This window comes from Caloenas nicobarica, chromosome 1 (assembly GCF_036013445.1).
Source record: "Caloenas nicobarica isolate bCalNic1 chromosome 1, bCalNic1.hap1, whole genome shotgun sequence".
NCBI classification, from domain to species: Eukaryota; Metazoa; Chordata; class Aves; order Columbiformes; family Columbidae; genus Caloenas; species Caloenas nicobarica.
Window position 1 is genome coordinate 89,145,160 of NC_088245.1, and position 27,429 is coordinate 89,172,588.

General features: G+C 38.5%; 1 protein-coding gene across 5 annotated transcripts in view; it reads left to right on the plus strand.

The window, feature by feature from the left end:
• Positions 1-27,429, plus strand: part of SPAG17 (sperm associated antigen 17) — a 112,226-nt gene that overhangs the window by 32,493 nt on the left and 52,304 nt on the right. For all 5 annotated transcript variants that reach the window (XR_010606106.1, XM_065633577.1, XM_065633586.1 and 2 more), the window contains 12 exons: positions 3,837-4,018; positions 7,703-7,858; positions 8,567-8,648; positions 9,011-9,129; positions 9,890-10,027; positions 10,110-10,223; positions 11,684-11,834; positions 13,478-13,708; positions 18,644-18,732; positions 19,392-19,508; positions 21,060-21,214; positions 25,714-25,898. Coding sequence is in view for 4 of the 5 variants with exons in the window: in XM_065633577.1 (XP_065489649.1) it covers positions 3,837-4,018; positions 7,703-7,858; positions 8,567-8,648; positions 9,011-9,129; positions 9,890-10,027; positions 10,110-10,223; positions 11,684-11,834; positions 13,478-13,708; positions 18,644-18,732; positions 19,392-19,508; positions 21,060-21,214; positions 25,714-25,898 (1,719 nt within the window). In the remaining variant the exon portion in view is untranslated. The remainder of the gene's footprint in view (positions 1-3,836; positions 4,019-7,702; positions 7,859-8,566; positions 8,649-9,010; positions 9,130-9,889; positions 10,028-10,109; positions 10,224-11,683; positions 11,835-13,477; positions 13,709-18,643; positions 18,733-19,391; positions 19,509-21,059; positions 21,215-25,713; positions 25,899-27,429) is intronic.

Here is a 27,429-nt window from a genome sequence, read left to right on the forward strand (position 1 = left end):
AGAAGAATGAGAGGAAAACATATTTTCCATCTTCTTATAGTTTTGTTAGAACTTGTAAAATTTAAAGGTAATGTCTTACTATAAAATAGTTGAAAGTGCAGAAAGCATGGGTTTGTTTATTTTCATTTTATTTATACCACCAGCTCGGGGCGAGCGGGCATCAGCAGGTTTCCCCAAATATTTTCAAACTTATAGTTAATTTTATTATCTTTTGTTTGTCTTGTATATATAATAACAAGAAGCTTTTAGTAAACTTAGATAGCTAAGTAAAATTTGTGAGGAAACTTGTTAAAGGGGAAAAATAGAAATAGAGATGATAGCATATTGTGTAAGTAGTATTGTAGGTAGTAAGGCAAGGTTTCCCCATTACTAAGAATGGGTAGGTTGCATAGTAAGAAAACAGCTTGACTAAACCATGCATTCTCTGTGGCCCTTAGATATAAGGAAGCATTTAAGAATTAGAAATAGGTCAGGTCACTAGGAATGAGAATATGTGTTTATTATGAGCCTATTGGCACAGGATGAGAAATGCCAAGATACAAAATGGGATGCAGGAGAACAACCAAGAAAAATGTTTGTCTGCTGCTCAACAGAGAGGGAGAACTGTCAGGAGGTGATCCTGAGAAGGCTGGCAGTGGTTAATGTTTGAAGGAGGCTTTTGGTACTTATTGCTGGCATGTGTGTTGTGAGGAGTTAGTCTATTTTAACCACAAATACCATTGCAGACAGGTGATAGTTATAACTAACCACAATTAATGCTGGTAGCAGAAAGATTCAGCTTCAAATTGTGGAGGAATAGATAAAATAATTGAGTACTACTGAGCTAAGGTAGAGAACTTTTCTGATCAACTAATTCAGATTAAACTGTGTTCTGTTTATAGATCTGCCTGCCATTCTCATTTATATTTGAGAATTCTTATAAAGTGAGACAGTGGAAAAAGAGCTGTGAGGAAGAGGGAAAGGAACAGAAATAGCCACGGCACTGTAATCTGGTTAATTTCTGTTTCTGGAAAAATACTGGAACAAAAATGAAGGGATGAGTAACAGCTAGTGTATGCTGTTCAAGACAAATCATGTCAGACAAATCTAACTTCCTTACAAAATGAAGTACTGGCCTTCTGCACAGAGGAGTAGTCTGTGTTGTATATTTGGGTTTTAATAAGGCTATTTCATCTATATGAAAATAAATATATAGTAGGTGCAGTTCCATTCAAAAATCTTGGCCTCTGTAGAGTAAGTAGGTTTACTATCAAACAGAAGGATGCATGGAGCGGACTCAAGGGAATTTGTGCTGAGTCTGGTATTATTTGGTATTGTCATGGATATTGGAATAGGGGGTGTGATTCAAATGCAAAACATTCTTGACAGAATAGAGAAGAATAATCTGGAAAAAAGGCTATTCTGTTTAATATGGACAGTATAGTATGCTTATACAAGAACAATTAAATGTACAAATAAAGGCTAGGGAACATATGGCTAGATGACAGGTTTGAAAGATAAGCTGTCCTCTTGACTTAACAAATGAGCAATACCACTAAGCCACTAAAAAACAAATACCATTTCCAGATTATAAATGAGAATGTCTAAAAAACACTTGAAGTAATCTTATCATGCAAATTAACAGTGAGGTAAGACCTTATAAGAAATGCGTGCCAATCAGAAAAATTCCAAATGATGGAAAAGCTCTCTTCCCACACTTCTCGAGTAGAAAATGAACTGCAAGACAGGGACTGGGGGAGCAAAGTCCCTCCGACTGTAAGTGAGGATCTGGTTTGTGACTACTTACGGAACCGGAACATACATAAGTCCATGGGACCTGATGAGATGGATCCCAGAGTCCTGAGGGAACTGGCTGATGTACTTGCCAAGCCACTCTCCATGATATTTGAGAAGTCGTGGCAGTCAAATGAAGCCCCTGGTGACTGGAAAAAGGGAAACATTGCACATATTTTTAAAAAGGGTAGAAAGAATGACCCCGGGAACTACTGGCCTGTCAGCGTCACCTCTGTGCCCAGGTAGATCATGGAACAGATCCTCCTAAAGCTGTGCTAAGGCACATGGAGGAGGAGGAGGTGATTCGGGACAGCCAGCATGGCTTCACCAAGGGCAAGTCCTGCCTGACCAACCTAGTGGCATTCTCTGGTGGAGTAACTACATCAGTGGACAAAGGAAAGGCTATGGATGTCCTCTATCTGGACTTCTGTAAAGCCTTTGACACGGTCCCCCACAACATCCTTCTCTCTGAATTGGAGAGATATGGATTCCATGGGTGGACTGTTTGGTGGATGAGGAACTGGCTGGATGGTCACACCCAGTGTGGTGGTCAATGGCCCAATGTCTGGATGGACACCGGTGACAAGTGATGTCCCTCAGGGGTCCATACTGGGACCAGTACTGTTTAATATCTTCATCAATGACACAGACATTGGGATCGAGTGCACCTTCAGCGAGTTCACAGATGACACCAAGCTGAGTGGTGCAGTTGGCAACACCTGAGGGATGGGATGTCATCCAAAGGGACCAGGACGAGCTCAGGAAGTGGGCCCCATGAGGTTCAACAAGGCCACGTGCAAGGTCCTGCACCTGGGTCGTAGCAACCTCCAGTGTCAATACAGGCTGGAGGATGAAGGGATTGAGAACAGCCCTGCAGAGAAGGACTTGGGGGTACTGGTGGATGAAGGACTGGACATGAGCTGGCAATGTGCGCTTGCAGCCTAGAAGGCAAATCACATCTTGGGCTGCATCAAAATGAGCATGGCCAGCAGGTCAAGGGAGGTGATTCTGCCCCTCTGCTCTGCTCTGGTGAGACCCCACCTAGAGTCTTGCATCCAGCTCTGGAGCCCTCAGTACAGGAAAGACACGGACCAGTTGGAGAGGGTCCAGAGGAGGCCACCAAGATGATCAGAGGGCTGGAACACCTCTCCTATGAGGACAGGCTGAGAGAGTTGGGATTGTTTGACGTGGACAAGAGAAGGCTCCGGGCAGACCTTATTGCAGCCTTTCAGTACTTAAAAGGGGCCTATAAGAAGTATGGGGACAGACTCTTTAGAAGGGTGTGTTGTGAAAGGACAAGGGGTAGTGGTTTTAAACTAAAGGAGGAGAGATTCAGGGTAGACATGAGGAAGAAATTTTTTACAAGGAGGGTGGTGAAACACTGGCACAGGTTGCCCAGAGAGGTGGTAGATGCCCCAACCCTGGAGACATTCAAGCCCAGGCTGGACGGGGCTCTGAGCAACTTGATCTAGTTGAAGATGTCCCTGCTCATTGCAGGGGGGTTGGACTAGATGACCTTTGATGGTCAGAGAGAACTTTTGTTTTCCTCTGTAGCTAGAGCATCTTTGAAAATTGATCATTACTGTGCAGTAAAAATGGAAACCATATGACTTCTAGGCTTGCTGTTTGTAGTAATGCTGTACCTTAATCTCCTTTTACCCCAGTTTCCACACCGATACAATTGTGATAATAAGGCTTGATTACCCTATACCTTAAAGAACAGGTTCACTAAGGTGTATGCTGGCAGCTTTGGAAAAGTGCAACCTGTGTTTTTTACATTTTCTAGGTTTCAAATGTTCACTGCTGTTGTTTAGTTTGGTGGGGTGAGGTAAGGGTGTGAGATTGGTTTAATTTTTTTTTTTTTTTTCTGAAAGAACTACCATGTTTTACTGAGGATTTATCTTCCTGGAGTCTCATAAGCCCAAAGCTGGGTGTCAGATTGTTGCTGAGACTCTGAGGATGGGAATATTTTAAAAGTACTTACCCAAGACTAATATATGATTTGTGTTTTGTGTAAAAGGGAGACATTGTCCTATGATTTATCTAATACTTATAAATTTTAGATGCAGAAGCAGAGAAAAGAAAAGAAGACGAAGCTGTCAAAGACCTGGAAACATTTTGGAAATATCTGGAGCCGGTTCTGAACAGTGGAAAGCATGGATCAAGACTCTTTGATGTTGCCAGACTTCATCACCTAGTTAAGGAGAGTGCCTTTCCCCCTGATTGGTCTGACAGCAAAATGCTGGTCAGTAGATTCTGCTTTCACAATGCATGGCACGCTTTGGGGTTTGTAACATTTCAGACCAATTTAGAAATGACAGGATTTGTAGCTTAGTCTTCTATGAAACAGAGGCAGAGTAGTTAGTATATCTGTAAACCTGAGCAAAAAATTATTTCCTATGTATCCAACAAGTTTATTCAGCATGTATTCACAAGGAGTCCTTTGAATAAAAGTACCTGACTTGGAGTTTCTTAGTATTGTAGCCCACAGCAGCAGAGTTTTAAAACAGTTTGAGGTATTAAATTTATTCAGCATCTTTAAATAGACCCAATTTGGATCTCATGAGAGAGTCAGATGTCTGTATGAAATAACACAAAAAATTATATTTTTGTCCTCTTGACAGCAGGTCTACTTGCTTTATCTCAGAACAGTCACATGAGAAAAAAATAAAATGAATGCAAGAATGCTTTTTGATATAAGTTGTTGTTTTAGCATACCCAGTACCAGTTGTTTTTGTCTAACCCAAAACATGGCTCTGGCTTATTACTTATTATAGCCTGGTGAGTCAGGACTATTACCAGGCACTGCAAGAGAAAGTGAACCATTAGAAATTTTTTCCAAACTAGGTTCTCAAGTATAGTGAGGTAAAAAGGTCCAGTATTTTTCAATCCACAATGGCAGCAGTAAATATATAAACTGCTAAAGCAAAATAAAGCAACATGCCATAATTTAACCTACTGTATTTGTGGTCTATGTTATTAGACTTAAAGGATAGACTGCATCCTCCCAACACTTATTTATAGTATGCTATATCCTGTAAATAAACAATCTGGTGAGTTAGGAAGTACCCTTGTGTGCTAGTTTGATGGAAGATGAGTTAATTTTCTTCATGCAATTAGAAACCTTTCTTTTTCTTAGCTAGCATGATCATTATTTGGACTTGGAGAAGAAGAAGGGACACCCCAGGACAGAGTTAATGTTTTTCATTGCTCTGGTGTGAGAGCCAAGGACATTTTGTGAGCTCTGTCCACAAGTGTGAGACATCAAGGAAGAGGGGCAGAGCTTGACTGACATCCATACTGATCAATAAGAGTATTCCGTCCCATTAGCATCATGCTTCGTATTTAAGGAGAGTTGGGATCTTCCAGGCTGTCACGCGTTCTCTTTTCTTCGTGTTTGGGTTTTTTGGTTTTTTTGTTTGTTTTTGGAGCCGGGGGAGTCCTACTCGGGACTTTCATTAATTCGGCCTTTTGCCATCCTGCCGTTTTGCAGAGGCCTCTGGGCCTTTCTGCCTTTTTCCTCTTTCCTCTCTCTGGGATCGGCTGTTGGGACCAGGTGCTGTTTCATGGGACTGGCTGCTCAGTGTGGATGGAGTTTGTGAGGAATTGCATTGAGTATCTTTTATTTTATATTCTATTTCTATTATATGTATATATATTTACTAGTAGTATATTAGTATTTTGTTATTTTATTAAACTGTGTTTATCTCAAGCCAAGTTTCTCTCTCCCCTCTTTGGAGCGGGGGGTGGAGGGGTGTGGGATGGGGACCAATGAGCGAGCAGCTATTATGGTTATATTGCTAGCTTGGGTTAAACCATGACACCTTGACCCTGAAGGGATCAGAACTGAGTTTGGCTAAACCCACACTTGTGGAAACATGTAGGCATGCTACTTAAAACTTCACTTATCTTTATACTTTCAGTGTAATCTTAAAATGTGAAGCCTATTTGGGGAAAGAAGTTTTTTATCTTGTATATATTCCCCATAATCATATCTTATAGGGGACTGTTGCTACTCATGAATATCCTGCACGCAGCTATATTATAGCTGAAATAAAAGAAAAATGATCTGTCACTGAAAGTGTTCCAGCAAATTGTTTTTGTAATTTCACATTCTTCTGTATCTCAGGATTCAGCAGACCTCTAAAGAAGTAGGAATATTTGTAAGTTTTTAAAGAAACAGATAGGAAGAATATAAGTTGTGGAACCATAGGTGGATAGAGTAAGTTTGTTCTGGTGGACTTGCTAGAAAGTCTCCAAGTCCTAGCTTGCTGCATCTCTGAAGTCAAAGATACACAGAAGGAAAACTCTTGTGACAAATTGTTAGACATCAATATAAAAATGATAGAGTATTACATACAGCAAGTAGTCTCCACATTCAGATTTCAGATCTTTAGAAAGGAAAATAGTTTCAAAAATATTTTACTTTTTTCAAGAGTCACTAATGGTTAGACAAGCATCTGTCTTGTTCTGAGAAGAGGAGAGAGCAAGCAAGCTGAATCACAACATTGTAATTATACTAAACTTCTCATGTGTCCCATTGTGTACTGGCAGGTTTTGTTACTTCTAACTTTGGAAAAAAAATTTGTTTAAAAGGTTGCCCATTCCAAACACTCCAATATTTTAATTAAAATTTTCATGTGCTCTAGTGATCTCTTTTAAGTAATGTATGAATGGAACGTTTGGGAAAACACAGGTGCAAGACTATTAACTCTGAAAATTCTGTTTTCACAAATAGAAATTCTCTCCCAAATATCTCCTCTAGTCTTTAAATGTTATGAAACCTGCAACAAGTATTCCATAACTGATCATTGATTTGGAGTGCTTGTTTTGAAGTGCCATGAAAAGGGTCGGAGTTTAAGAAAGCAGATGCTTAATACTTCTTAAGGGTCATTTAATATATTTAGTGCTTAATGAGAGTTGTGCTTCTTAACCATATTTTATTTTAGGAAACTTCAAATTGAGACATCCAGTGATGATAGCCACCTCTTAGGGGCAAACTTCTTAAGACAAGAGACTTCCCCTACTTTCACAAAAGTGAAAGAATCACTCATAAATGTGCTGTTGATAGAAATTGTCTAAAAATTAAAATAATTTCATCTTTTCCACAATGTCTAGGCTGTACAGGGGAAGAATACGTCCATTAAAGCCACTGAAACTTTAATGTGGCATGGGGTCTCAGACAGGATTTTGGTATTTATACAAAAACATTTCACATTTAAAATAGCAGTTGCTATTATTCTTTTTATTCCTTCCGAACTTCAGTGAAAACCACAGTACATCACCTCAAGAACCTTGACTCTTTCCTTGTCGGACTCATGTGGATAGAGCGCTCTCTCTTTGGACAAGCGGGCAGTATGCTGACGTTTCTTTGCTTGCACAGCTATAGAATTCAGAGTTCTGTTCTTGAGGCTTGCTTTGTTTTAAAAGGGCAACAGAAAGGAAGAAAATAATATGAGATGACATTGGTTACTTGGTTGTTTTTTTATTTTCTACCCTTCCAGGGCAGGAGAATAGCTGACCTTGCAAACATGTTGCAGATTCATCACCAGTAGAAATATGCACATATTATATGAAACAATTATTTTAAGTTACCTCTCCTATTCCTTCCCATCAAAAAATATGACCTAAATTCCAGTTACAAGAGAGAAGACCTTGAACGTTTACTGTTAAGACAAGTTAGACTTTCTAACACCTAAAGCAGTTAGGCAATACTTAGCCATACTGTGGTGTGGCAGTGTTTAGGCAAATAAAAGGAGGCCTTGCTTTCTTAGGATAGAAAACATTTTAAATTAGTGGAGAAAAAATTCCATGGAAGGTTTTTAACAGTTATAGATCTGCTGGTTAGAGAGCTAGTGACTCATGTGGCTAAGTTACATGACACATCTGTGTGCAAACTTCATCCTTTGTATCTGATTTTCTGTCATAGCTTGCATTTGGCACCGTGCTGTTTGAAAGTGTTGCTTGTTTAATGTATGACTGCCTGGACTGGAGGAGACAGCATTGTAACTACTTGGAAAACACAAAGTTTATTAATGTGGCTGCATTATCAGAAAGCGAATCAACACAACCACCTGTAACTGAGGCAAGGCTCCTTCTCTTCTTGTACAGAATAACTAGTTGTAGCCTAGAATTGCATGTCTTTAATTCTGCACTCAAAAATTCACCTTGGACCATCACTCCATGTGTAATCTTCTGTGAATAAAATGAGATTTTTGTCTTCAGCATTTAAATACTCAAAAATGGGAAAAAATAGCTGAACATTGGGGAAAACAGTAAAAGGAAAATTTGAAGGATCATATAGGCATAAATTATCACAGGTTTAAAAAATATTTAAATAGCTCCTGATTACACCTTCTTGCGTCTGAAATATCAACATGCCTGCACAGAGCTACAATGTCTTGTTGCAGATCTGTGAACTATCAAAAAAATATTATTAGTTCTATGCAAGATCAGTTCCTTTATTTTGTTCATGGCAGACAAAAACTTAAGTGGGCAGAAGAAAGTGGGTTATTAAGACATGTACAAGCAGCAGGGAAAAAATGGGCTTACTCCATCTGTAGCAGTACTACTGAATGGTCATTTAAAGCATTCATAAAACTACATTCTTACTATCTTGTTTCATTCAAAGTTAGGTGGGATTTCCCTACCTTAATACCAGCCATTTAAAAGTTTAGCATCTAGTCTAGGGTAACTAACCAAAGCTAAATTAAATTAATTTCTCCCACCAATTTGTGCAATCCTATTTTTTTCTCCTATTTCTGAGGTTTTAGCTTTATTTTTGTTCCTTTAGGTACAATCAGCATCACAGATTACACTTCTAACGAAAAAAGGGCAAGCAGAAGATTTTCTGCCGACAGTAATTTTGTCACAGGGTATGTCAAAAGGATTAAAGCACTCATCTGTAGCTGTCCACTCTGTTGTACCATTCGTTCACCTGACAACATGAATCCTTGAAATTATTTGCACAGTAAGCTGAAGATGTGATTTGGTGTTGTGAGAGTAGTTTCTTGGTGAATGCATTGTGAAAGTCTCTGGAAACTGTGGTGGTGATAATGAAGTTCTTTAGAAAGTCACTTTTTCTATCTGTTCCTAGTCAGTCAGATTTAAGAGCTCTAGAGTAATGGGCTTTGTTAGTCTTTTTTAAGAAAAAATGTCTGAAGGTTGAACAGGTTGTTAATGTAAATTGGCATTTTTAAAGAAATTTATCTTAATGTTTTATCTCTTATTACAACAGAGGAAGAAGCTTCATTTTTGGCTGCTTCCATGGACATGAGGTATTACAATGACTTACTGAGTCAGATTCCTGAGGAATACTTTTCTGTACCCTTAATGCTGAACTGCATGTTGGAACAGGTGAGAATATTCTCTATAAAATTCCTGTGTCTAATTCGGCTTAGAACTGGTGTAATAATTGTATAGACAGTGTTACTCCAAAATTATTTTTTCAAGACTATAGATCCGATATCATTAAATGAGGAAAAAGGTGTAATTTCTTAGCTAAGTCAATAACAACTTTTCATGTTCTGCAGTAATATACTGAACTTTTACTGTTGTACTCAGTACAAAGGTCTTAGGGCAAGCCTAACATAAAAGTGGTGTATTTCAATGCTAGTGCTAGACAGATCTGACTCTTGAGTTCAGGCACAATCTATGAGTTAGCAGAGACGCACACTATGATCTGGAAATCCTCCTTCTTTTAGAAATAAAATTTCAGCACAATCTTTTTTTGTTGTTGTTTACTTTTGGTAATTTAATCTGAAAATAGACTAAGGCAAAAATACTGAAAATAAGGTCCAACAACTGATACACAATTGGTTTTTAATTATCTGTTTTCATTAAGAATTCTTAACATTTCAAGTTGGGAATATTTTTCTTCTCATCCTTCCAAAAGTGAATAATGGGAGAAAACATTTAATTCTGTTTTCCATAGTCTTTGTTTTGGGTGAGAACTAACATGGAAAATTGCATTTTTGCTACTTGTAAAAAAAAATATATATGGTTTTCATTCCTGACAAAATTTGCGGAAGCTTATAGCAGGGTCTTCATGGTAGTTTTGATGAAGTTAAGCAGCAGTCATACTGTAATGAAAGATAACATATATTTTGTATGTCAGGTTATTGCAAGTGAAGAAGACCTTACACCACCTAGTCTGGTGGTGCCAGAGGCTCGGGCAGATGGACTACATCATATCATTGCAGAACATATAGCTTCTCTCCTTCCTTCTCTTTCACTTTCTGAGAGTGAAAAAAAGGTTTGTGTTGTCTTTTATTAATTTCCTAAAATGACAAATGAATCTGATTATTGGGGTTTAATACATCTTTCTTTTTTAACAGAATCTGTATGACTACTTTTCTCATATATACAACGAAAAAAAGGCTGTCACCCCCAAGTACCCTCTCTTATTTAACTACCATGATACCCTGGCTCAGCGGTTGCACCTGCTGCAGGTATAGTGCTACCTACCATATATAAACAGTTCTAAAGCCCACAGGCAGTGAATACTCAATGCACTAGAAAGGATGGAGTGGTGTTTTTACAAAGCAGAATAGTACAGGCTAGATTTTTTGCTACTGAGATAGACACGCTAAAATGCGTTTAGTCTGCTTAAGAGGGGATGAGTTGCTGCTACTGACAGAGGACACATCACAAACATGGAGCATTATACTGATTTCAGTGATCTGTTTACATTATTAAGATGAATGTTTAGCTTTTGGCATAGATGCGAGATGTTACAGAATTCTGATGATTTACTGTAGTCAAACACTGATGGAACTGTGGAAAATAAATTACTAACTTGATAACAGTGATTTAGCACATAGGCTACATTAAGTACTGAGATGTAGAGAAGTGTAAGAAAAGATACAGAGGTTGTTAGTGAGCACAAGAAGTATATTCAGGTTGGCTAAATAGTTGGAGGATAGTGTATAAGCAAGACATTGCCAAATTCTAGCAAAGGCAGAAAGGTTCAGAGACTGCAAGTTTTGGGATTATTGCAAAGTAACAGTTCCCAGACTTTCTGAATCAAAAAAACACTCTGACTGTCTCAATTTTCTCCAAAGCCAAGGTGTAGTTTTATCATTAACCTTGGAAAATACTCTGATGGTAATTCAAGTGATAATACAGTTCTACATTTCACAGCCAAGGTGTATCTGCCTGGCTTCATGAATTCCAAATTACCTGTAGAATACTTTGATAACCATTGATTAAAACAGTATTCAGAAACAGATTGAGCTTGACACATTGGAGTTATTCAAGCAGAAGGCATGACTGAGCAGTCATCGGGAGAGATGATTATAGCAGGCATGTGCATGATGTAGATGATATACTTGCTGAAGAGGAAATTCAGGATATGGCACAATGTTTGAGGAGTGGACAGAGGAAAAATATTTGGAAGATACACTCCAAGGCAAAAGTACTGTAAGTGCATAATACTGAAAAGAGCAAAGCTGAAAGACACCAGCAAGTCTCAAAAGATGAATCCTTAAATATATAGAGATGCTGCTGTCACAGACTGATCGATGAGTTTACAGACTTCATTACTATGAGGACTAGCACAGACCAGCTGAAAGATACATGGAAGGTACCTGCTGCCTGTCTGAATAGATCAGTACATATTTCTGTGTTCCAGAATTTTTGAGTCTAGATAGCACAGGCAAATATTTTCTAACAAGTAGCTGTTATTATGCTATCAGTTATTCTCTTATGTATCTCATTTTTTTCTGCCTAAAATGTCTGACACCATGATTCAAAAACACACTGTGAGCACATGCTCAAGTTTATGTCCAACTGACTTAAGCACATGCTTATGTCTTTTGCTACAAAAAGACTTCTTTATTCAAACATGATTTTTTGAAATCCACAGATGTGAAAGTTTACTTTAACTCTGGTACTTTGTTTTTTCTTCCAGGTGCCAGAGAACTTAAATCCAGAAAAGATTGAATGTGAAATGATGGATAAACTGCCTCTTAAAGAACTTATCCATTTCACCCTTCCTTCAACTGAAAACAACACTAAACGCTTGGCCAGAGCTCACGAGCTCATGCATTATTGTACCAGTGGTAAAGTGATTTTCTTTTTCATTGATATAACTCCCATTGTTTAGTTTTAGTTGATGATCCTATTATATAGTAGGGATTTTGAAACAAGTTTTTCAGCTGCCCCTTTTCTCATTCTCACTTATATCTTAGCCTGCTATACAAGTTAGGGTTATCTTTAGACCTCGATTTCATGGTTAATGGAAAAGGCTATAAGAATGTTAAATATTGCATGACTAAGATCTGAAATATGTTAGAACTCATTTATTTATTTATTTTCACAAATATGCAAACACATACTAAATCTGAAGGAAAAAATAGTTGTACAAATTGCCATTTTGATCCTAGGACACAGAATGCATTTTGGAAGACACTGACGCAAACTGTATGTTTATTTACCAACACCCTTTTTGTGGAGGAGAACATGTATCTTAGGTAGAAGATTTCTATTGGACAATAAATGGCTTTCAGAATGTATTCTGTGTAAGCTGTTGGTGTTAATAGTAAATAGCTTCTATAACAGACTCTTTATCAAACCAAGAATACGTTCATTTCTTGAACCATAATCACTTCTGCAGTTACCTTTTCTTGGAGTGTGCATAACACCATGATGTACACTGTGAAACAATCCCAAAGATTACATAAATACCCTGAGGTAGTTTCAAAAGTTTGCTCTAGACTACTAAGAAATGTAAACATCCAAATCCCTTTGGTTAGATCTGTACCATCATATAAGGCACAGGATTTGAAGGTACTTTCCTAGCTATTCAGTACTGAAATCCCTGGTGTTGGATTAATTTACACTTGCTGCATCGCTCCTAGTTGTTGTTATGTTAATTTTGGACACTAAGCTGTTAAGGTATTCTGTACTGATGTAGCATTCCAGGTGACGGGTATCAAATTTTATGGTCTTCATTGGACTGTACTATACTGCTGAACTCTCCCAACTGTTAACTTAGCTAGCGATGTCTTCACTTTTATCAGTAAGGTGATTGATTTGAACAAGAGATGAGATATCCAACATTTTCAAGATGTGTGACATGCTTGGCTGTTTAACTACCTTAAATAGAAAACGTTTCAAACTGAACATACTCCTTACGTGATTTGGGCACTGAACTACCTGTCTTAAAATTCTGGCCTTCTCATGGTTATCATTGTTATACGGACACCAGTGCATACAACCATAAACAGGATTTATTATTGCGTTTGCACCTTGCCTACTTCTGTGTAAATTATGTGTAAAATTTTGTCTAAAGAGAAAAAAACATTTGATACTTGGTTTAAGAAGCTACATATAATAACATTTATAATAATGGGAGCCTTTTCATGAACTGAAAATAAGTAGTTGTTAACTGGTTTGGTAAAGTCTACTCAGTATTTTAAAATCAGCATCATTTATATAAAGTTAACGAGCCAGGAGGTATTCAGATGTAGGAAGCACTTCATTTAAGATGGATGAATAGTTAGGCATATCATTTTGCAATTTGGAAGCATTCAACTTCGAATGCAATGTAAAATGTAGCTCACATAATTTGACCCAATACCATTAAGGAAATTGTTGTTGGCTTTTGCAGAGTTGCCAAGAATAATACATTTACATAGTCTTCTATTTATCTTCTGCTGAGCTGTAAGGACATTTTCAGTTAATGATTGTAATTATTTTGTAGAACTTCTGAGTTGGGCTGAAATAGAGAGAGCCTTCAGAGTGTTTACTTTTGAAAGTCTGAGGCTGACTGGGCTCAGTGACTCTGGTCTCCTGGAGAGCTCTGGAACTATGGTTGGAGGTGATTCTGAAGTGTCTTATATCCCTTGGGATGATCCAGCCAGGTTTGCAAGACAGCTGAGACAACCTTTCCTTATGGAAAAGAAGCTTAGTGGGAAATCTCCAAGAGGCTCTGGTAAAAACCTTTCTGTTTACATTACTCCTGAAGAATTTGAATCCACTATTTATTTTACCATATCATTTGCTATTGCAGGGCTGTGCTTTTTCTTCCTTGTACAAATCACCAAATTTTCTAGTATTCTATAGCCTGTACGTTGAGTCTCTGTGTAGGAATACAAGATAAAGACAAAAGCACTCTTTTGTGTGACATTAACAGTTTATTTAGCCAAGTCTTTAAAATTATACCTGTAGAAAAGTATGTACTAAAAAAGTGGTTTATTGCTTATGACATCAAATATAATTTATAGAGATAAAATACTGAAGACATGCTTAACTACTTTTCTGAATACAGGCTCTTGTGAGTTATGATGGCAGCTGAGTCTTTACAAAGTCAGTACCAACCACAGAGTGAAATCAAAAGTGATATATGAGGTTAATTAAATTATTACTAGTGAATGAGTATTAGGAAATGCAAAGAATATACAACTTACACATGAGGATTCTAGAAGGTGGTACAAAAAGTTGAAAATTAAAAAAAGGTGCGCTATACATTGTAATTACATATGCATGCATTCATACCTTTTCCTTTCAATTTTTTTTCTTCTAGGCTTCCCTCTTCTTTCACATACAGATTAATCCAGTGTAGAGTTTTGCTATTCAAAATGCAGGGCCAAATTCAGAAGTAACAGGGAAAGAGGAACATATCTATTAGGTGTTGAAGAAAGTGAGACCAGCAAAACCAAATTAGAATAAGGCTAACATGGTAGAACTGATGTCCTAAGATAGAAGTTTAAACACCCTGTTTTCATAGTCACATGGGACACTCTCTGTATTTGGCCAGAAATATGTGAAAACTCTCAAGTTAAAATGATAGAGAATGTCTGAGCTATGTTTCAACTTCATCAACTTGTCTTCATCTCCAGTCTGTGCAATTAGGATATCTTTAGCAGGTTGCTGTGTGGCATTTGAGCCGTTATAACTATCTCATTAATATTAGAATAGGAACATTTTAGAGAGCAGGAACAGAGATCACAGAATCACAGAATGTTAGGGATTGGAAGGGACCTCAAAAGATCATCTAGTCCAATCCTCCTGCCAGGGCAGGAACACCCAGATGGGGTTACACAGGAGTGTGTCCAAGCAGATTTTGAATGTCTCCAGAGGAGGAGACTCCACAACCTCCCTGGGCAGCCTGTTCCAGTGTTCTGTTACCCTCACTGTGAAGAAGTTTCCTCTCATATTTAAGTGGAACCTCTTATGTTCCAGTTTTTACCCATTGCCCCTTGTCCTATCATTGGTTGCCACCAAGAAGAGCCTGGCTCCATCCTCCTGACTCTCACCCTTTACATATTTATAAACATTAATGAGGTCACCCCTCAGTCTCCTCTTCTCCAAGCAAAAGAGCCTCAGCTCCCTCAGCCTTTCCTCATAAGGGAGATGCTCCACTCCCTTCATCCTCTTTGTTGCCCTGCGCTGGACTCTCTCCAGCAGTTCCCTGTCCTTCTTGAACTGAGGGGCCCAGAACTGGACACAATATTCCAGATGAGGTCTCACCAGGGCAGAGTAGAGGGGGAGGAGAACCTCTCTCGACCTACTAACCACCCCCCTTCTAATACACCCCAGGATGCCATTGGCCTTCTTGGCCACAAGGGCACAGGGCTGGCTCATGGTCATCCTGCAGTCCACCAGGACCCCCAGGTCCCTTTCCCCTACACTGCTCTTTAACAGGTCATTCCCCAACCTATACTGCAACCTGGGGTTGTTCCTACCCAGATGCAAGACTCTACACTTGCCCTTGTTATATTTCATTAAATTTTTCCCCACCCAACTCTCCAGCCTGTCTAGGTCTTGCTGGATGGCAGCACAGCCTTCTGGCGTGTCAGCCACTCCTCCCAGTTTGGTGTCATCAGCAAACTTGCTGACAGTGCACTCTATTCCCTCATCCAAGTCATTGATGAATATATTGAACAATACTGGCCTCAGTACTGACCCGTGAGCCACTCCACTAGATACAGGCCTCCAACTAGACTCTGCCCCATTGACCACAACTGTCTGGCTTCTTTCCTTCAGCCAGTTCCCAGTCCACCTCACTACCCGATCGTCCAGTCCACATTTCCTCAGTTTAGCAGCAAGGATGCTGTGTGAGACTGTGTCAAATGCTTTACTGAAATCAAGATAGACCACATCCACTGCTTTGCCATCATCTATCCACCTGGTTATGTCCTCATAAAAGGCTATGAGGTTGGTTAAGCACCCTTTGGTGAAGCCATGTTGACTGCCCCTAATGACCCTCTTACGCCTTGAGATGGTGCCAAGGATAAGTTGTTCCATCACCTTTCCAGGGATGGAGGTGAGGCTAACCAGTCTGTAGTTACCCGGGTGCTCCTTTTTGCCCTTTTTGAAGACCGGAGTGACATTTGCTTTCCTCCAGTCCTCAGGCACCTCTCCCGTTTCCCAAGACTTAGCAAAGATGATGGAGAGTGGCCTAGCAATGACTTCAGCCAGCTCCCTCAGCACCCGTGGGTGCGTTCCATCTGGACCCATGGATTTATGGATGTCCAGATTGCTTAACTGGTCCCTAACCCAGTCCTCATCAACCAAGGCAAACTCCTCCATTGCCCTGACTTCCTCTGGGGCCTCAGGGGTACGGGGCTCCTCAGGACAGCCTCCGGCAGAGTAGACAGAGACAAAGAAGGCATTCAGTAACTCTGCCTTCTCTGTATCTTCTGTTACCAGGGCACCCACCCCATTCATCAGGGGGCCTACATTGCCTCTAGTGTTAGTTTTATCTGCCATGTATTTGAAGAAGCTCTTTCTGTTGTCCTTGACCCCTCTCGCCAGGTTTAATTCTAAGGAGGCCTTAGCTTTCCTAGTTGCCTCCCTACATCCTCTGACAACAGCCTTGTATTCTTCCCAAGTGGCCAGCCCCTCCTTCCTTGATCTGTAAATGCTCCTCTTCCACTTGAGTTTGCCCAGCAGTTTCTTGTATAACCATGCAGGTCTCCTGGCTCCCTTCCTTGACTTCCTACGTGTCGGGATGCTCTGATCTTGAGCTTGGAAGAAGCAGTCCCTGAATGCTAAACAACTATCTTGGGCCCCTTTACCTTCAAGCAGCCTTGCCCACGGAATTTCCCCTACCAATTGCTTGAAAAGGCCAAAGTTGGCCCTCCTGAAGTCCAGGGTTGCGATTCTGCTTGCTATTCTGTTCTTGCCACACGAGATCCTGAACTCCACCATCTCATGGTCACTGCAGCCAAGGCAGCCCTCGACCTTTACCGCTGCAACCAGGCCCTCCTCGTTAGTGAGGACGAGATCCAACAGCGCTCCTCTTCTAGTTGGCTCATCCACCATTTGCATCAGGAAGTTATCATCAATGCACTGGAGGAACCTCCTGGACTGTGGCTGGCTGGCTGAGTAGTCCTTCCAGCAAACATCAGGGTAGTTAAAATCCCCCACGACAACCAGGGCCTGTAATTGTGAGGCTGCTCTCAGCTGCCTGTGGAAGGCCTTGTCAACTTCCTCATCCTGATCTGGTGGCCTGTAATAGACACCCACAACAGTATCACCCCTGCCAGCCTGCCCCTTAATTCTCACCCACAGACTCTCAACTCACTCCTCATCTGATGGAGACCACTTGCAAACAACGCAGAGTGAATTTTCTAAAAGTTCTACATTTTCTCCTGAAGATTCTAACATAATGAGAAGTTGTTGGACCTGACTAAAGGAGCAGTATTGGCCAAGAAGCAACATTAAAAACAAGTGATTATTTTTCTGGGATGCAAGAAAAGTAGAAATTATGTCAGTTTAAGTGGGTATACCTTTAGGTTCGTGATGCTGCCCATACTTTCCTAATATAGACATCTAGGCAACCAGCTTAGATGGGATCCTTTCCTTAGAAGGTTGGAGCAGCAAAAATGAATCCTGCTTATCGGCCTCTCTTCTGAATTTTGAGAACCTTTTTGGCTGTTACTTTATTTTACTTATATATAGCCACAATACTAAATATTTCAGCTACAAACGCAGCTGCCAACATTTCAACACTTCTACAGCACAAAAGCAAATACCAGGAAGAGGAAACATTTGCATTCAGATTTCTTAAATCTTCTAAAGGCAGACAGTAAACACATCTAATTGCCTAGAGAAGCCGAGCCTAAAGATATATGTCTGGAAGCTGAGCTGGTTATAAGCCACTAATGAACCAATACTTTCTGGTGTATTTTCTCCCAGGAAGAATATTTTTCTTATGTTTGTGAATTTTGATCATCATTAGTGATGTCTGCCCTAACTTGGGGCATGAAGAATTTTATTAAAAGGAAATTATCTCAAAAAATTATGAGAATATAGAAGTTAAGGTCTCCATGTGATCCTGCTCATATCAGGTGCCTATTGTAAGAATGGAATGACTGGTCAGATCCTCAGCAGAAGTAATATTCTGTCAGGAGCTTATGGAACTCTATAAATCCAATGAATTTACAGATTAAAAATAGTATTTTTCAAAAAAAAGTGAAAATATAAAAACAATTGATTTTGCCTTCTTTTTTATGTCATCTGTGCAAAGGAATGCTTGTTTTTGTTTCTCAGATGGTATGCAGGAAAATGGTTCTTTGTGCATGAATCTGGAGGACACTTCTTAGAGTATTTTTAATGGTTTTGACTATGCAAGGCCAGCATAGGGCAGATAAAGATGATGATTTGAGTGTGTCTTATGAAGTGTTCTTTTTTTTTTTTATGTAACTGTCTGGCACTTGTTGTCCCTGGATTTTGAAGTGCTTTTTTAGGAAAGAAGTGTAGCAGAGCTGATCATGTATTTCCAGGACCAGTGTCGTAAAAGGAAGCTTCAACTTGATGCCAATCTCATCAGGGAGGCTAAGGAAATTGTATCAATCCAATCTTTAGTGTTTAGGGCTGGAATTTCTGGAATACTTCTTAAAATTCTCCTTTCAATTTCCAGGACATACAGAAATGAGTGACAAAGGTGTAAGAGGTGGTCTGGCTGATCCTGTTTTGAACAAAGGATTGGATCTTCTTACTTCTGATATGGCAAGTGCAAGGAATGTAATAAGCTGTGCTCTGTGGCCTGAGACAGCAAAAGATACTGTTCAGTGCAAGGACACGTTACTGGGGATTCCTTTGCAGTTCTGCATGCAAATGTTAATTTTGTGATGTTTGGCAAATAATGCTGTAATTTTTAAGCACTACGAAATCACTTTCTTTGAATTCTAAGGTCCTAGTGAAGCTGCTAATGACAATTCTGTGCTGGTTTCACTGATACCAGTGGTCAAATACTAGCATGAGAGTTTGAGAGAAATGGCCAAACTGTCACACTAATAAACTGTGTAGTTTGGCATCTTCAGAAACACCTGCCTGCCATATACCCCTGGATAAATATAGCAATTTTAAAATTACTTCACAGGACATGTTTAAATATTCATAATTGCTTACAGAACTCAAACCCACATAACCTAATAATAAAAATATTTAGATTGTGTTTGCCATAAAAAACCCAAGACCAAAACCCTTTGGGAGTAATTTTGTTTTTTATTAAATAGCGCCATACGGGTCTACACATGTGCAGCATTAGGCAATTATCTGTGATGCAACATGGGATGCTGTCTATTAAGTTAACAAGATTACAGTTAATTTAATACAACTGACACTGAAATGTTGATATTCATTATTTTGTTTTGGTGTATTTTGAGGTGAGTGTGGAAAATTATGGCCTAGGACCAAACTTAGAAGAAATAAAAAAGGCACAGAGGCGTTGTTTGACAGACTGGAGTTTCACTGAGCATTTTCAACCCCATGTTCTTCTTCAGGTATCTGTGAAATGACAATCTTATACATACAGTGACCCCCTCAGAATGCTGTACAAAGAATTAGCAGTGGAGCACAGGGTATTCCCTTGCTAGATAATTGAGTTTTATCCCTTTCCCATTTTTACCAAAACCCATTGTTTGTTAATTTCTTTTCAATTTCTTGTGTGAAATTTAGTTTGCAATTGTTTTTTATTTCCTGGTTTGGCCAAACTGCAGTTGTCCTTTTTGGCGGTGAGTCCTTTAGCTAAACATGTGATGGAGACAACATGATCTTACCCCTAGGAGTGATCCTCCCTGGCAGTTATGGGACTTGTTAGTGCAGTGTATGTGAAAGCACACTTTGCAAATACCTATGCAGTATATGTTTTATGGACAAATAGAATATTTTGTTGTAATGCATTTCACCCTTTTAGGGCTACAAGCTTCATTTATAGAAATCCTGAAAGATAAAGACTAAAGTTCATCTTTCAGAAAGACAGAACAACAAATGTGAAAGATAAATTCAAGTGTAGATGGCATAAGTTGGTAGGCATTCTCTAGAGAGGAGTGGAGTATTAGTTCCAGTGCTGCCTTGAGCTTCATATGTTGCAATTCTTATTTGATCCTGACACATGCTATACATGGGTAAAGTAAAGGCTGCTTGGACTTCTTCAGCACCACTTTAGCATCACAACTTTAAGGTCTAGTCATACATTTCAGTAAATGGGGAATTCCTTCTTATGCAACATAAATAGCTAATGCTAGCTGAACCATCAATAATTAGTGAATCTAGTAAAAAGATACTGATGGAAAATAACTGGAATAGAAAATATCATTTTATTGCAACAGAAAATAACATTTTGTAAGAATATTTCCTTATAGTACATGTCATATCAGAACATAATTTTTACACCAGCCGATATTAAGGTTTTCATGTTTAAAGAGAATATTTATTTACATGGAATTCTTTCAGTTTTATTTGCATAGTTCTGTAAAAATAATAGTTTAAAAGGCTTTCTTCTAGCTGTAACTACAAAATAAATTTCAGCCTGCAGACAATGTGAACATTGAAAATGATGGGGCAGTACAGAACAAAGTGGAATAATGTAGAATACTGTATATCTCAGAGATGTGTAGGTCATATTTTAGTAAATTGAATACGAAGTAAACTTAACTAAGCTAAGAAAAAGTAGATTTGTTTTCTTTTTACCTGCTGTATGATAGTTCTGCTTTTATTAACTATTTATTTCTTTACATACTTTATTATTTACATTTGTATAAGTATGTATTTAATATTTAAATTTATTTTTATATTATTTAGCCAAACCTTTTCAGTCACAATGAGTCTCAGAATATGGAGTATGGTGACTGCCTCTTCTCAATATGAGTAGTGGTGGAGTTTCAATTTCCACCTACCTGAACACTTCAGATTGCTGGAATCCAAATACTTTGCATACATCTTGTAGGAGAGTGAAGATCTGAAGCACATTTTGCTAAAAGCTGTACTGTGAAGCATCTGTACATAAGCTACTCTCTGCAGAGAGGACATACCTTTATTTCTTTCCTTTTCAGGTTCTTCATACTGCATCCCAAGAATATAGATGTATTGATTCCTTTTATCATACCCAAGATAACTCTTTGCTAATTGTTTTTCACAATCCCATGAATCAGTATCATTTGTGCCAAGAGACTTGGGATATTGCATTGCATTCTAATGTGGGATTCAGGTAACTGATTTTGTCTTTTGTGTCTCATTCACAGTTGTTTTTGATTAAAGCCTGCATGGCTATGCTTGGGGCAAAGCTTTGAAATTAAAGGATTCCATGATGTAACACATTTATGAGAAAACAAGTTACACACATGGAAAACAGTGCTGTATCAAGAGAATACTGTTGAGACGAAGCTTTTCCAAGTGAGGACCATGCAGTAACTCTGACTCCTTATCACAAATTATAAAAATATAGATAATGCACACATACATACAAAGTCATATTAGGGATATCCACATCAAGAAAATTGTGTTGAGGACACTTCAGGTAAGGGAGGTTAAAAAGAAAATTCTGTCTAAGAATATAATTATCAGGTTTCTCAACTATGTATACATAAATTGGGTGTGTCACTGATAAATTTTTTTGAGAAAATCTAGAAGCTCTTTATAAATATTAGAATATTTTTTCACAGAGTACCATATTCTTCTTAATTCCTTGTCACTATCTGCTTACTGGTTAGAGGTATGCAACTGGTTGATGTGTCCACTATTAGAGTTTTTTTCAGTGGACCTGTTCTTTTTGGTATACAATTTTGCACTGAAACAGAGATACAAATGATGATGTGTATCCAACTGCTATTCCAAATAATTGACAGAAAATAGAATATGTGCCCATGTACTGATGTGTAAAGAAGCTTACAATGCCACGGAGAGGCAGCTGAGGTGTATTGTACCATGTCACTCTGGTGCTCTATGGATTAATTAGATTTGATCTACCAAATAGAATTTCAAGCAAATTATCCAATGGACAACCCACCCCCCATCCAATTTGTCTGCAGGCATGCCTTTCTAAGTGCAGTGCCTCGTTTATCAGAATATGGGAATCTTTTAATAGTAACTTCCGTTGGTACCTATATATTTGAACAGGTTTGAATGCCAAATAGGCAAAGTGTGCCTTCCTGAAGACATACTTCGTATTGTATTTCATATCTTTGCTCTCAGTTAGGGAACTCTGTGTGAGTCCATCTCAGCTTTCCAGGCACTTGGACTTGAATTATTTGCCATGAAAAGAGGCTGTTGTGATTAGCAGTGACTGGGACCAGAGCCAGAATAGACCAGAAGAAACAAAAAGTTTCTTGGAGAAAATTCTGGCTGTTTTGTGGTTGTTGGACAAATCCGCTGAATGTCTGGTCAGTCAGGTTTTTTGCATGTATATAACAGCTGAAATCTTCCTCAAAAGATAGTAGAAGTATGCTCAAGTAAACCTGGGTCTTGCATTCAGATAGACCAACGCAGAGGGTCAGTGGTCTCGAAGTCGGTTACTCAAAAGTCTGTTGGAGCCCAGAGTTCTTTACTTTGCCAACTATTGTTACTCTTCTTTGGGGCACCAGACATTAAGGGCTTGATTCGAGTTGTTAAATGTAAACCCCTGGTGCCAGTTTAGCTGCCTGGTGTATCTGAGATGTCTGCACAGGGCTAACATGAGACCCATAGGAGACCCATACTCTTTTGCAACAGACACTGGAGACCAGGTCACATACCCTAGTACATCCAGCATGTCACTGGGTGGTCACGTACACTGAGTAACACCTCATCTCAATGGCATATTGTTGTTGTGTTGTCTGTAGGAGCACCTAGTGAGGAACCAGACCTCCTGAGGAAGCATTTCTCCTTGAAACAACTCTTCATATATGGGGTCCTAGAACAATTTGGCTGGTCACCTTGAAAGGGCATGGATAGCTGCAAAACAAAAGTTGCTAATTTTTCATCCAAATAAAGAATGAAGCATATTCTCTGGTAGATGCATTATCATTCACTTGAGGATGGAATAGCTGTACACTTCCTCCTTCTAACTCTTTCACATACACTGGAAACAAGGCTTAGACATTGAAGGTAGCTTCTGCTTGGGGCATGCCATCTTTGTTCAGGGACACTTCACTCTTTCGAAGCAGCAAGGAGTTCCTAAAGAAACTGGCATGAAAGCTAACAAGAAGGTTTGGCTTTGCTCTTGTTTCACAGAAAGATGCTGTGTAAGCTACTTATATCTTTGAAGAGCTATAGGGCTCTTATTTTGTTCTGTTGTGTGGCATCTATACCTGTCTTTTTTCTGCAAAATAATCAGCACCTTTTCTGACCTTGTTCAACCTTTTGGCTAAAGATAATTTTGATTTCCAGACAAAGTATCATAAATATTTGCTAGTGTATGTTTCCAAGCAACATAACACTTCTGTGGAAGACAGTCTTTAAATACCTTGAGTGCTTGAAGCTGTTGCCTGCATTAGCTTCCAGATCCTGCTGAGTTGCCAGAAACAGGCACAAACCCTACTTATTAATAAAGCAGTAGTATTACTAGTTTTTACCTTTGTATGAAATAACTGGCTCCTGATGAGTTTAAAAACAGTTTTTTGATCTTCCCTTTATTAAAATTACTATCATTCTAATTTTCTTATATATTTAAGAGCCACACTTTCACCACAGGAGAGTTACAAATACACAACAGACACTGTGCTTGTCTGTCTCTCTGTTAGGAGTTCTCTACCTGTGTTTTACTGCTTTCTTCTTTATTGTAACATCTTACAGATGACAGACCCACTTTGTAGGGTTGTTCTATGTTGTTCTGTGTATCTGGAATATATTTCTGATACCTGTTTGTCAGCTGGTTCCAGTGGGTCCTGTTACAGCAAATTCTCATGCAAGGGGGAAATTAACTTTCTTACATTGCGGCAGTTTTTAGTACTGGAAGTCCCAGTTACCCTTCCTTCTTCTCTATGGATATCAGGTCCCATAGTTCATGTAGAACATCCAAAAAATTCAGGAACTGTGCTGTTCAAAGGGTAAGCAGCAGGAAGCTGTGTGTGAAATCCAATGGATGCTACTGGCTAAGGGGATCCAAAGGCATGGGCACATGTACCTGCAGTAATACATGTGTATAAAACATTTTAACTCTGGTTAGGGTAAGTGGCCATTCTGTCAGGAAGCCACATGAATTCAGACATTATCAAAACTATTCTTTTACTCAAAGTTAATCTTAATGACGTTTGTTTACCGTTTCATAGTAAACACATTACACAAGTTACTGGAAAAGAATAATCCTTTCTGAGAAATGATTCTGAGTCAGACATTGGCAGTAGTGACATCAGAATGCATATTAATAGAAAGTGTATTTTTGACTTTGAATGACTGTTTCATTGCCCTAAAATATGTTCCACACAAATAATCTCTTTTTTATTTATAACATATATTCATCTTCAAGCTATTCCAGTACTGGCAAATCTAGGTTCCGGCCTAGTTTTGCCTTTTGTTTTCAACACCTTTGTTTTTATAGCTTGTGCACTTTTCTTCAGATACAAGCAGAGTCACCTTGTCCCTACCGAGTATATGATCAACAGGTTCTCCATACACGTTTCCCAAAGCAGATTCCACCTACATTGCAGGACCTGGGAAAGACGCGTGCATCTTTAAGCTGTGCATGAACTGTATACATCTCCAGTCTGTGTAGACAGCCTATATACTAATCCTCTTGGATGTCCAGTGTAATGCTGCAATAAAAACTTCAAAATTGTAATGAGGTCAAGAATTGGTTGTGCTGCCTACATATTCACAACCAAAAACTGTAGTACATACAGAGCTTTTGAATACAATTGAATCATCTTGAACTTATAAACGCAAAACATTAGGAAGACACAACTGGCTCTCATGCTTTTTTAAAGCCCCTTTTAGTTTTGCACACACGAAGAATTTTACTTTAAAGACTTATAGTAGCACTGCAAACAAGGGATTGAGTGGTAACTGCATGTAAGACTTCCAGGCTTTTTCCTACCTTGGAAGCAGTTGTTCACAGTGAACTGTTTATCAGTCACCTTCAGACACCTTTGGAAGAGAAGACAATGCAACTACCCATACTAGCTGCAAACTCTGGATCAGTTTGTCATTTGGGGCTCACTTCAACTGTTAATTGTGAATATTCTTAATTTATACCAGGCTACAGTGCACTGATTCTCTAATCTGAATTTGGATGACAATTTCCAAGCATCTTTCTTGTCACACTGATAAAGAAGAGCTAGAAATAAAATAGTATAACACTTCCTCAGTTGCTGAACAAACAAATGAAGTGTATTCTAAAAGACAATATAAATCAAGAGCAACTAATAAAAGAAGTTATCCTTGTGGTAAAAGGAGGACAATTAGTCTCAACCTTCTTAAACTGATTGCCTCTATGTTTTCTGACTTTCTGGATTTTCTTTGAGGGCATGCATTCTTTGGAAGACAAGTTTCTAATATCTGTGCAGAAAGGAGGACTAAAATCCCAAGCATAAGATAGCTTAAGCAAATACCAGCCAGGCAAAAGTACTAGCTCCTCTAAAAACTAAGCGAAACCCTGTCAAATGAAAACCTTCTCTCAAAGGTTATAGAATAATATTTGTATAAGAAACTGAGAAGCCAAGTGATCTTGTTTGACCAGAAATTATATTAGTGAAAACTGTATTATGGTAAATAGAGGAATGTTATGCTTTTTAGGAACTATCTTGAGCTGGTGGCCAACTCAATTGAAGACTGGGTGAAAGAGGAAGAAGTCAAATACCAAGAAGAGAAGATGGCTAAGGAAATAGAGTCTCTTAAACTGGAAAAGGCCATGGCAGAAGGACCTTCTGAATTGTCTGCATCTGCTGTCAAAAAAACTGGCTCCCCTAAGAAAGCCAGAAGTGTGTTTCCTTTTTGTTTTAACCTAGAAAATTCATTTTCCATGTTGAGTGCTGAGACCCAAAGTTGTTCAGAGCAGAATTGCATGTATTTTTTGTAGGATAACCTTGTCTTGTGATCTGTATAGACATAAAATTAATTAAATATACATATTTAAATATTCTGCATCATCCTCTGTTCTGAAAACTGAGACCTCTAGTGACAATTTACATTTACAATAGCTGTGTTTATCTAATGGAATTACTTTAAGGGTTACATACAAATATTAATCTCTTTTTAGATTATTAAACGTATGAAAAGATGAGCAGTAGTTAAAGTTGGCAACACAATTCAAAGCAATTCCTTTTTAAATGGGGAGGATAAAAGCTGGAAGTCAGAAGCTGTGCGCTAGAAGCTAAGACTGGAAACTGGAGTTGACTAGACTGCAGAACAAACTTCAATTACAAGCAACATTTTGGATAATGAAAATTGTAGTTGAACAGTTCATACAGTAGCTGTTAAGCAGGCAGCAAAATCTAAAAACCCCTTTTGACAAAAGAGAACTTCCATCCAAAATGTCTATTTGTGTATTTAAATGTTATTAACAGTGTTTTGTTGATATTTAGCCTTTGCTTTGTTTACCCTCTTTGACAATGCACTTTGAAACCTTATAGTATTAGCAATTAGCATTCACAAAAATAGGAATGTTATTCCTCACTCAACCCAACTAACACATCTGATTATAGTATGGAAATGGAAATGATAGTTATGACTTCTAAATCATAATTTGTACCTATATAGCTGTCACAGGAGCTAGATTGAGTCTTGCCTATCTGATGCCTCATGGCAGATATGATTCGTAGAGAAGTTCACTTACTGAAAGAAGATAAACACTTCTGTCTGGGACATGCAGATGGGCAACAGCGTTTTTAGGTTATTTCAATTTCACTGGCACTGCTGTAACCCATACTGCAATTTTTACTTTTTAATACAAAGTAATTTAACTACAAGTTTCTGATAGTGTACTTTAATTTATCTTTTCTAGCAGGTAAATATTGGGTATCCAAGCATGATATAAAACCACAGAGATACCCTTTTCATGAATCACAGATGCTATAAAGCCCTGATAGTAAACAGGGATATGGTGTTTCTTTAGTGAAGGTTTGAAGGTGCAGACAGCGTTTATTCGCCTTTTGGACTTGAAAGGCTGTAATATCTATGATTCCACTATTGAGCTTGTTCTGGCATTTGTTGAGCTGGTTAAAGCACTGTATCTGAATTCAGCAACAGTGGTAGTAGCAAAAATAATAAATACTGCTTATTGTTTATTCAGCATTGCTCATCTGCATAAAAAACGAACAAACAAACTTGTTGCAGGAGCAAATCCTTCAACAGCAAGAAGCAGAGAGTCAGTCTTTCAGTATGTTGATGCATTGTTTAGCATATTTGATCCCCAGTTATGACTATCAAGTAATATTTGTCAGTTAAGTTTCTTCTAACCTGAACAGTCTTTGTGTTTTATCTCTAAAAATATTTAACATTTTCTTTATTCTG